Below are 11,990 nucleotides of genomic sequence, written 5' to 3' on the forward strand. Positions count from 1 at the left end.
TTAGGGAACCTCAAATGATCTTACTCCGTAGTTGACTTGAAATTCTGGAGAGCAATAACTTTTTTTATGATTAATAATGCTATTCTATAAAACAATATAATGAAAATTTACAGTATACTTACACTTAGAGTTGATACAAATGTACAAACTATATATACTCGTCAAAATTTCATGATACATTTACAGGGGTTGACAACGGTGATTTTTCGAGGTTTAAACTCGACAACCAGTCCAATAAAGCTGAGTTGACGAGCTCAGGGACTTCATCATGAGGGCAATGTCCAGCTTGAAGATTTACAACTGTTGTATTAGGATAGAATTCCTTGATCTTCATGGCCTTGGTAGGACCAACCCAGGGGTCGAGGTCTCCCCAGAGCAGTAATAACGGGCAAGACAATTGGCTTAAGAGGCTGTCAAGTGTGTACTTCCTCTGGTTTGACATGAACCGAGACATTAATCTATCACCAAAGGACCAAAATTAGAAGCAATTTCATGCTCACAGTGAAGGATTGTGATGCTCTTCACTAATTGAACTGTCTAATTACCAGAAGAATTAGGGGGTTGGTGTTGGATAGTCCGTTAATGTACATGCTTAGTTGCTTACTAAGTGTGATATAATTACAGTAAAATTATGAAAGCGAATGCATCAGAGAAAGCATGGCAGCATGCATACCTGTAATAAACCTCTCCAGCTTTAGGGTCTGATGCTGGTTGAGTAATGGACTCCACAAGGTAGTCATCCACGTTAGAGCTATTTATGTACACCTACACAATAGTGACCCAAAATTGACTACTTCAGTAAAGGAGTGCTTGAAATCTTGTAAGTTCCTTTGAGTTTACAAGGTTAGCAACTTACACTTTTAAGCACTGATTCTACACGAGCTGGCTGTTTTGCCTGCCAGAACAAAAATCCAAGAAAAATACGCTGAAAAATTTCTTTGAAAGGCTTTGTAAGCTTCTCCAAGATACTATCCTCAGATTCTTCAGTTTTGGCATTTGGATCTCCAAACTGCCCAGCAGAGTTTAGAAGTACAACTCCATTAATATTTTCAGGCAAACTAGCTGCTGATGCCAGTACAGTAAAGCCTCCAAGGCTGTAGAAAGACCACGTGTAGCGAAACAGAAGAAATTAGGAAATCAGAAGCGCTCTTAGCTTTACGAATAAAGATCCTGAAGAGCTATATTCAGAATTAAAAGGATAAAAACTATTTTTCCACCAGTTACCTGTTCCCTACCAGAACAGCAGGTTCCTTGACAATTTCGTTGATAAAATCAACCACTTGGTCTCTCCAAATAATAGCATCATAGTCGATGATTGCTTTCTCACTCCATCCAAACCCAAGCAAATCTATTGCATAGACTTTGTACCTTTTAGCCAACTCAGGTATGTTGTATCTGCACATGAAAGGAGATATCATACACTAATAGCTGTTACATTTGAGCAAGGGCTCACTAGCTTGTTTAACAGCGTATCCCATGATCTAATGGTAGATTTTAGCATTCTCATGTAACAATTTTATGTGTTCGTCGGATCCTTCCAACATGGAAAATGACAAACCAAACCATAGATATTTATCAAATAATAGCCAAGTTTCACACTTGGACATGAATCAATATCTGACACCAATACCCGAGTCCTGCTAACATAGGTCACAAGCTCACAATACGCACAACCCTCTGAAGTTTTAAACCTTTTAAGTGTACACCAAATCAACAGCTTACAAGACTACAATATTCATGATAGGTTACAAATTATTCAGTGTCAGACACTGACTTCAGAAGTTCAGAGCTATAAAAGAGTTTAATATGGCACAAACACAAAGATCAAAAAAACAACAAACCTCCAATGAAATGCAGAAGCACCAAAGCCATGTACAAGAACAATTGGGGGACCCTCTCCTTGCTCCACATAATGTATTTTGTGACCTCTCCAATTCCAAAAATTATATCCTTCTGGCTTGTAAGGCAATATATCCAGCCCTGGAAAGACATTGAATCTTCATAAAATGTTTTATCACTTTCATACCCTCGAAAAACAAAGGAAAACCAATGTTGATCTAAATCAACACTAAGAGAAACGAAGAACTTAAGCCCAAATTTATAATTCAACAGCAAAGATGTCATTTGTAGCATGAAAATAGCATGCCATTACAAATTCTTGACTTTGTGACAAAGTGGCTGCATTCATTGGAATCTCAATTAAAGTGGCAATTCATATACTAACTTATATATATGACAGGTAAATCTTAAACAATATAAAAGCGCGCTCGCACAAACATATTACCTTCAATACCTGGTAATCATGGTATATCTGTTCACTTACAAGTCAAATAACCAAGATTTTAAAGAATTTGGATTTTCAGAAGTATCCATACACATCTAAAATCTCTTTAATGTTTCTACCGAATATTTTTATAATTCAGATCATGATAACATATGATTTACATTTATGCACTTCCATTCTCTTTTTATACATATTACTTCAACTTAATTTTTTAGCTACATGTATTGTATTTTCTTTCAAGATTACACCTTTTTCAATTCTCTCTCTATTTGTCAACATTCTCCTGCTTTAGATGAAAAATTAAAGTGTAACCATTATTTCAAAACGGAGTGAGTATATATTAAAAGGTACGCGTCGAGTACCTTGGACAGGTTTGGTAGCAAGGGAAGCCGACTCCATGGCTGTGATTCCAGTAGCTACAATTCCTCTCAAAGCAATACCCCTCCTACTAATTTGGTATTTGCTCCCTTCTTTAAACCCAGTATTAAAAAAAAAAATTTAAGAATTATAACTTTTTTCAAAAAAAACTAATGATAAAATCAACATTTGTAAGTAGAGCAGAAATAAAAATTGAAGTAGGAATTGAATAAAGCATACCTGGGTGACAGAATCTTAAAGGAGCAGAAAAGCCCCTAGAATGAAGAATTAATTGATGTTTATTGAGTTTGAATGCAGGAGTTGATGATGTAAGGCATGATGAAGAAGACAACATTGAAAACCCAGGTATGAATGAATATAATACTAACTAGTTAAAGAAAACAATTTTTTCTGTAAAATCTATTTCAATTGGTATAATTTTTGCTGGGAAAAAGTTTTGTTCAAGTTTATATTTGCAGCATTTTTTATTTAATTTTATGGCTTTAATTAACTATTTATGTGGATAGAGGTTGGAGGGAAATTTTTAGGCGTGGCCAAATGTAAACCAATTCTTGCCAATTTTTACTTGTTAAAAAAAAAAATTTAAAAATAAATAAATAATAAAATAAAAAACTTCCCAATTTTTAGCAAAATATCTTCCTTTTTCACCTTTGAGTCTAGACTTTGGAGTGCAACTAGGTGCATAGCTCCTATATGTTCAGGATGCATATAGGAGGGTTAATTGGAAAATTCACTTAGTTTTTGAGATTTTTTTATCACTACAATGGTATTTTTAATGTACCATTATATTTACAGTGGAATTTTTAATGTACCATTATACTTACAGTGGAATTTTTAATGTACTAGTAGAGTATATGCTATTTTAGTAATACTATTTATAGCTATTTTAGGTAACAGTGATACAAATATTGTACCACTGGGAAAAAATAAATTCACCACTCTTTTGTCGTATAGCTGCTATTTACTTGGCGTGTAAATAACAGCTATGCGCCAATACTTAACCTAGACTTTGGGTTAGAGCTAAGAAACCAAGGGACCTCCGTTTACTCATCATACTATCTAACATCTACGTATGCTTCATAGTAGAGGAATTTCCTTATTTGATTTTCCCTTATAATTTAAGTGTTGACTTGGGTAGAAAAAAAAAAAAAATGGGACAAGTCAATTTAATAGGTGATGGATTGTTTACTCGTTGTACCATCTAGCATCTATATATGCTTAAGAGTAGAGGAATTTCCTCACTTTTTCAATTTTTCCTTATAATTTAAGGGTTGACTTGTATAGAAAAAAAGCTAAATTAGGACACCTTAAATACCTTGTACAAAATATGAAAAATGTTGACAAATTATGAGTGATTTCCATAAAAATAGTTCAAAGATGCAAAAATTCCCAAATTACATTCCTTTTACAAAAAATTTCCCCTATACCGTCCAACTCAGCGTTTAAATTGATTTTTTTTTCTACTATTTACTAGTAAACCGCTAATTTAGTTGCTAGGTGAAATAATCTCCACAATTGTATGCACAAATTCTTATAAAACCACTAATTGAGTTAGCAGTTTTATCCTTTATGAAACCGCTAATTGTTTTGTGTTGATTGAATTTTCTTTTTTTTAAAAAAAAACACAACAAACTTGCTTATGTGGACGGTATGGAGGAAATTTTTTGTAAAAAGGGTGTAATTTGGGAATTTTAGTCTTTTTGAGCATTATCTATGGAAAAAACCCACAAATTATTTAGAACATCACAAAACCGAGGGAGTACCTCACTTGTTTTTAGCCTACTTACCTTTATAATTTTCAAGCTTATTAATGCACAATTTAATCATTAACATATGTAATTAATTAAAATTGTATAAACTACTCATTAAGAATGTTATAAAATTTACATGAGGTTTTTTTTTTTTTTTTTTTTTTTAAACTAACATATACAAATATTAAAATAATAAAATTGTATGAAATGTATGTGAAGCGGTTGAAGCCTACAAAGAAAGTAAGTTTAAAGCAAAAGATGAAGTAAAATAGGAAAGAATATGTCCCCGGAGAAACCACCATGGCATTGGACTCGTTCTCAAAATTAAAACCTGTAAGTTTTCTGTTTAATTTCATTTCCATTCATTCAATTTTATACTCATTCATTCAATTCAATTCTATGAATTAAAAAAATAATTTATAAAACCTTTCTCCCCACAAAAATGAAGTAGATAAAAGCTCCGATTTTTTCGATTTAGGAAATAATGTGGTTAGTCCGAATTCCATGTTCAGAACTGAATTTCTCGTATTTTTCCCACTTGGTTTGACATTTACTTGATTCAATTTGAAAAGGGAAACAAAAATTTGATTTTTTTTTCAAATTTTTTTATTTTTTGTATCCCTTGTAATCTTGTATCAATTAATACTTAATAGACTATCTTGTGTTAGGTTTAGTGTACAGAAAAACTCGAGTTGTGTATAACCTTAAACGATAAACGATAATTAATATAAAGCGGAGGGAGTAAAATAGGAGTTAAAAGATGGAAGAGATAAATGCAAGCAAGATCAATCAGTTAGCATTTGATACAGTTTATAGCCGTTGACCCTGTATATGAACATCACCAATATTTACAAGAATCTTACAAGGTTTCAACTCTGATTTGGTCATGACTCATGAGAGAGCGAAAAAAGATGAGTAAAAACACGCTTTACCAATAACATGAGCATGAACTTGGGCGTAATGTGTATAATTTTCATTAATTTATTGTTTTAGAGCAAGTTTGTACTCTATATATAGAGATTAGTGACCCTTTTTGAAATTTTATTATGAATTTCAGCCTGAATTATTATTTTTATTATATATATTTGTCAAGTTTGTGATATTCAGTTTAACTGTTTTCGGTCCGTGCGAGTGATCCAGCAGTCGTTGCCTGTTTTTTCCGCCTTTTCTTTGCTTATATGATCAATAAGCTTGATAATTTGTTTGCTTGGTTTGCTGGATTTGTATTAGGAAGGATGAAATTTTGCAAGAGTTATGAAAATTACATGAAGCAATTGGGGAAGACCCTTCCCGGGATTGGATACAGAAGGCTAAAGAAAAATATTAACAAGTGCAGGAATCATATGATGTCTCAAGATGAGGCTGTTAGTCCTCTTGATTGTTCAGGTAAGTAATAGGGGAGGGAGAATCAAAGGCTTAAATTTAGTCCGAGTTTAAGATAATTAGATCGTTTATAAAACTCAGCTCGTATTTTTGCAACTTGTTGTACCAAGCACCTTTCTTAGTGTAGAAGACTAGAAGTACCATCACATTTATGTCTAAGATATAGTCAGAAAAAAATGAAAGTGACTAACTTTATTATATGTGGAAGCAATTCTAGTTTTGGTCTTATTCTTATTTGGAAGCATTATTTTCAATTTGTTTACCTTAATCCTTCACTTTCTTGCAGTGTGTGATGGGATTTTTTTCCCTTCACTCTTTGACGAAATGTCCGCTGTGGTTGATTGTTTTGACAAAGAGGCTCGGAAGTTGCTTGATCCACCGTTTTCATGCCCATGGGGCATTTGGAGGTACTCTTGCTTTGACTGCTTAGGAAATGGGCCAAAAGATCATGTTTTGATGAAAGAGGGTCAAGAACTGCTTGTTTATGCTATGGTTAATGCCATTGCATTTAGGAAAATCCTTAAAAAGTATGACAAGGTATATTCTAAATACGTTGCAGTTTGCATATTAGTAAGATGGAGTAGAAAATGTTTAATTTAACTAGTACTAGGCAACAAACATGAGGCAAAATGTCTGAAATACTCAGTCAGGCTCGGGGTCGGAAGGTACAGAGTATTAACATTTCACCCCATGTTAGTTGCCTAATTGTTAGGCGATTAGGTAGCTAGAGTTTTTTCAGTGTTGACCATGGAGTAGTATTATAGTACATGTATGATATATTGCTTTCTTACAAGTGATTTGTTGTTTGTTAAGGTTCATAAGAGTGAAAAAGGCCGGGAATTCAAATCAGGTGCCCAGGTTAAACACATCATGATCCTTCAATCTCCTTGGTTCTATGAACTCATGTCTTTCCAGATCAACTTGAGGGATAAAAAATTCAAAGATACAAGCCCAGATGCGTCGCTGTTTGAAGAATTAGCCCTCATGTTTAACAATGAAATTCCTTCGATGAGCTGTGGACTTTTTGATTCCTTCTGGGTCGATGTCAATTTAATCTGTCCTATTTGTTTGGTATGTCATTCTTGGCTTGTAACTTTCTTAGTTTATAAAACTAGTGTCTATGACTGAAGTTTTCTTGCTGGAATCCAAATGATCAGAAGCCATAGGAATATTGAATATAGGATGATGATTCTCAATCTATAAACCATCCTCTTGTTTATAATACCTTGTAAAATGTTTTTTGGTTTGTGATTTAGAACAAAAGTTGGTATGAATTGCATAAAGTAGTAGTTGTTTGCATTGTCCTAGGAGATTTGTACATTGTTGTATATTATATTCTTATGATTGACATGTTAAGACATGAACAGGATATAGTCTTTGATGCGGTGGCTCTTAGATGTGGACACATCTTATGCTATATGTGTGCTTGCTCTGCTGCTTCAGTGACTATAGTCGATGGCTTAAAGGCAGCTACTCCAAAGCAGAAGTGTCCTCTATGTCGAGAGGTAACTACTTTTCCAAACGTGCATTTGGGTCTATAAATAATCACAAAACATAATTCCATAAAATTTAAAGTGCAGTAAGCTTAGCTTTCATGGCATTATACTCATAATCTAAGGTAGTCAATCGATGATTGAAATCGGACCTTTCATGTAATCATATTAATAAGTAAAACAGATAGATAATCATTACTACTTAAATTGATAGATTGCTATAACTTTATGAGCATATTAATTAACAGTGACTGACATGACAATTCTTAATTTCAGTGGCATCACTAATAAACTTATCATTTGGATCATCTTCCATGTTTATTCAGGCTAGGGTGTATGGTAATGCCATCCGCTTGGACGAATTAAACATTCTGTTAAGCAAAAGGTGTGTTTACTGTCCCAATCATCCTAGTTGGAAAATGAAGTATATATATAAACTCACAGTATACTAACGCGCAGGTGTCCTGAGTATTGGGAAAAGCGGCTTGAGTCAGAGAGAGTAGAGAGGCTTCGGCTGGTGAAGGAACATTGGCAGTCACAAGTGAATGGTCTCTCATGACAGTTTGAGCTTTGTTGTTATAATTGCCCTCTTTCTAGTGCACATGTTAGGAGTCTTGGGTCAAGATAATTGTTTTTTGCAAACATTAGCTCGAAGAATCCTCTGTTTATTTTGTAACTACTATTGTAAATGTAATAACTAATAACGGTACATATGATCATTTCACATAGGTACATAACACTATATGTCTATAACCGTGGATGTCATATTGTTAGCTAACCTAATTGGTTAAATATACATGGCATCTTATAAATCTTTGTTTTGTATACTTTAGACAATACCAATAACCTTATGAATCTTGTGTAGTTTCGGGATCAAATGGTGTTGTTGTATGAGGTATAAGATTTGATTTAAAACCGCTTTCCATGCTTGGCCGTGCCTACCTATCATCCTCGCAACCTGTTGTTAGGTTTTGGAGCTTCTCCGAGTTCATATGTACATGATCGTCAATTGGACCACACGACTATAAAAGTTTTATTACCCTTTTTGATCCAATTAAGAGCATCAACATAAAACAGAAAGAGTACGTTCCATTATTATAACGTCATTTGATGACGAATGATGAATGCCCACATACATACGAGCATGAGGCTAGAAACTGTCGTTTGAGCGGAGGACTTTGGATAGACACTACGTTGAAGAAAAGCATGAATTGAGACATTAATTTAGGCATGTTCTGATTGACTGAACTGAGCAGAACTGAACTGAATTAAACTGAACTTATTAGATCTAAACTGAATTGAACTGAACTTAACTGAACTGAACTGAACTGAACTAAACTAAATATTTTATAAGAGAAGGGAATTAGGAGCTGAACTGAACTGAACTGAACTTATTAGAGCTGAACTGAACTGAACTTACTAGAGCTAAACTGAAGTGAACTGAAAATAATTGTATCAAAATAGGCCCTTTATGTACTTGAATTTATTTACGCACGTTGTATAAATTTCTGTTTTGTTTTATACGAGCCCACTCAGTCAGGCATAATTTGGCAGCTACATGTACGGATCAACCATTATTTTTAGGATAATTTGTCAAAAACAACCTTTTAAAGTGCCTATTTTATTAAAAACAACCTTTTAAATTTTTTTTTGCAACTTCAGACCACATTATAAATTTTTTTTACCAAAGACAACCTAATGCTAGTTTTCGGCGTTGACTTTATTTTTCCGATGTTGACCACGAGTGTGTGAGGCACGTGACCTCATATATTGCTAATTATACCCCTTTCCCCTCCAATTAACTCCTATTAAAACCCTTCAAAGTGACAAATTACTTTGAGAGAGGAGGGGATTTAGTACGAGTGAATTGGAGGGAAAGGGGTGTAATTAGCAATATATGAGGTCACATGCCTCATACACTCTTGGTCAACATTGGAGAAATAGAGTCAGCGCCGAAAACTAGCATTAGGTTGTCTTTGATAAAAATAAATTATAATGTGGTCTGAATTTGTAAAAAAATATTTAAAAGGTTGTTTTAAATAAAGTGAACACTTTAAAAGGTTGTTTCTGACAAATTTTCCTTATTTTTAATGTCCACAAAAATGTCAAAAGATTCGTAACATAATTTTATACAAGGAAAAAGTGTACGAAAGTACAAAAACTATGTCAAAATTTTTGGACCTTAAATTTCTATCTATTTCATGAGGTTAGTTTTTGTTACATGACTGTCACCTGCTGTCTAGTTGTCCTTGGACAGATTAAAAACGTGAGATTTACAAAGATATTTTTTTGAAGCTACATAAAAAGAAAACAAACACAAGAATGCATACTATCCACTACTTAAAGGCCCATGGTCTTTTGATGGGGACTACTATTAAATTATTTAACAAAATTAGGAACTAGCTAGGAAAACATAAACCACTAACATGATGTGAGATTGTTAGAGCAAACTTCCTTGGATGGATAAGGCCTAAGGACAACTCACGTCCTTTAACACTAGCTATGATGCGTTGAACTATTTCTTCATATTTTTTTAATGACATATGGCTTAATAGTCGAAATTATGTTAGAGGATCGTGTTCTCTTAATCTTATTCGATGAGTTCTTGGAAGTAATTGACAAATGAAGACTTGAACCTTTTGCCAAATGCCAAGATAGCTTCTTCTTGCACCTTAGCTTCTTGTTACACTCGTGCATCTTCACTTAAGCAAGAGATTGATGATTTTGTGGATATAGATTGTTGGGATGAGGTGATAACATTACTTTTTTCATTTTATTCTCATTTCCGCCCTTGCTGCCTCGATTATCCTTTGCTACTTTGACTTGAAAACGACTTTTAGATTTGAAATTGAAACAATTAATTATGGAATAAAAGGTTGTCATAAAGGGAACAATTACAAAGTATAATAGAGTTTTACAGAATGAGGTAAGATACCGATGAATCGAATGTTTATACAAATGGAAAAACAAAAAGTGGATAAGACTTTTAAAAAACAACTGAAAATAAACGAGTGTTCAAAAAACTTCACTATAACTATCTAAAATAGACGAAAAACATATTTATATAACTTTTTTAATAATAAATGCTGTAAGAGTATCTTTTTGGCAGGATATGAAAGGTAAACATACTTGTGTTGAGTTGTGTTGTAGATAGGGATGGCAACGGGTCGGACTCGGAGCGGATTATGCTAAATCCGACTCCGATCCGACAAGAAGTCGGATGTTAAATCTGACATCCGACTCCGACTCCGACATCCGACTCCGAAATCCGACTCCGACTCCGATCCGACCCGACTCCGAGTTTCTTTTACATTATTTAATATACTTTGAGATGTTGGGCTATTTGGGCCTTGACAACCCACACCCAATGCCACCATGACCCACACAAAAATCCACTATCTATTGGAGTCGGAGTCGGATAATCCGTCAAAGTCGGACATTTGTCGGAGTCGGATTTTTTTCTCGGATTTTTTTTAGGATCCGACTCGGAGTCGGATTATTTTAACAGAGTCGAACTTGGATTACTTTTTTCTCGGACTCGGAGCGGAATTTTTACCTCGAATCGGGGCAGAGTAGGGTCGGATTCGGATTGGATTGCCATCCCTAGTTGTAGATGAGGACTACAAAAGAGCATAACCACATAAGGGGGAAACGAACTATGCAACATGATAAGCATATGCATATTTATAAAAAATAAAAATAAACTTTAAAAGAAAAACCGAATGGAAAGCGACATTTTGTGTACTTCTCATTGGATAGGGAACGGGTCACAATTTCATTGGGCAATTTCTAATAATTAATAATATACTTGTATACAATTACCACAACCATAAAAATTAAAAATAAAAAATAAAAAATAAAAAAATGAAACCATTAATGTTAATTGGCTGAGTTGATGAGTACGTCCGAGTGAAGGTTACTCCATCTCATTCTAAATAATTGACATATTTAAACTTAACACATACTAATACACAAGATTAACCTTAGATCTTAGATTTATATGATTAAATGTTAGTGAAAATAAAAAAAGTTGATATTATAAAATTGTATATTAATATCTATTTAACAATATGCTTCATGATAAAATATATTTTTTATACGTTACTAAAAAACAATGGTCAAAATTAGTATATGTATAGTGAAAAAAAAGTCAAATGTGTCAATTATTTAGGAACGAGGGAAGTGAGGAATTGGTACATAACTTTGGATCAAACTATGTTTAGTTCATCCTTCTGATGAGTGTTAAATACGTCCATATTACAAATTTAATGAGATTCCATGCCAAATTCATATGATATAATAAGAAGGTAGCTTTTTAGGCTCAAGTACTTAACTCTCTAATTCTTTATTAATATGGGACACTTACATGTATTCGTTGTTTCAGAAAAGCTATGCCTCAAAGGCTCAAAACATGAGTTCAGAACCTTATTTATGTGAATTAATAATTTATATACATGCCAATATGCCAAAAAAATGTTGTAATCTTAGTTAATCAATTCGTTTATTAAGCTCAACTCACTTGGTTAATCAGGGCTTGTTCTCATTGACTGAAATGAGCTGAAGTGAAGTGAAATGAACTTATTTATAGCTGAATTGAACTGAAAATAATCTGATGAAAACAGGCTCTTAGTTTGTATTGGCGTAAATGTGTAATACTATGTACTTCATATTTGTTACCAATAGTTAGAAATAAAAACCCGC

General features: G+C 33.6%; 2 protein-coding genes across 4 annotated transcripts; one reads left to right on the top strand and one right to left on the bottom strand.

Annotated features, from left to right (window-relative positions):
• Positions 1-31: 31 nt before the first annotated feature.
• LOC145561826 (uncharacterized) lies at positions 32-3,132 on the bottom strand. 2 transcript variants are annotated; one of them, XM_081621944.1, is made up of 7 exons: positions 2,882-3,132; positions 2,647-2,751; positions 1,842-1,980; positions 1,225-1,395; positions 857-1,094; positions 674-765; positions 32-458 (listed from the first exon to the last, which is right to left on the bottom strand). In XM_081621944.1, exons 1-7 carry the CDS (start codon positions 2,994-2,996, stop codon positions 170-172), a joined length of 1,149 nt encoding a protein of 382 aa, XP_081478070.1. In that variant the 5' UTR covers positions 2,997-3,132; the 3' UTR covers positions 32-169. The 2 variants fall into 2 exon arrangements, with proteins under 2 accessions (XP_081478070.1, XP_081478069.1); XM_081621943.1 differs by having other exon boundaries at positions 2,647-2,754; positions 2,882-3,131.
• A 1,483-nt stretch (positions 3,133-4,615) lies between these two features.
• On the top strand, positions 4,616-8,101 carry LOC145563006 (putative E3 ubiquitin-protein ligase BAH1-like 1). 2 transcript variants are annotated; one of them, XM_081623415.1, is made up of 7 exons: positions 4,616-4,746; positions 5,644-5,799; positions 6,083-6,333; positions 6,610-6,867; positions 7,164-7,301; positions 7,616-7,674; positions 7,749-8,101. In XM_081623415.1, the coding sequence occupies exons 2-7, from the start codon at positions 5,649-5,651 to the stop codon at positions 7,846-7,848; spliced, it is 957 nt and encodes a 318-aa protein (XP_081479541.1). In that variant the 5' UTR covers positions 4,616-4,746; positions 5,644-5,648; the 3' UTR covers positions 7,849-8,101. The 2 variants fall into 2 exon arrangements, with proteins under 2 accessions (XP_081479541.1, XP_081479542.1); XM_081623416.1 differs by having other exon boundaries at positions 4,639-4,746; positions 5,648-5,799.
• The last annotated feature ends 3,889 nt before the right edge of the window (positions 8,102-11,990 follow it).

The sequence above is a fragment of the Chenopodium album genome, chromosome 10 (assembly GCF_948465745.1).
Source record: "Chenopodium album chromosome 10, dcCheAlbu1.1, whole genome shotgun sequence".
NCBI classification, from domain to species: domain Eukaryota; kingdom Viridiplantae; phylum Streptophyta; class Magnoliopsida; order Caryophyllales; family Amaranthaceae; genus Chenopodium; species Chenopodium album.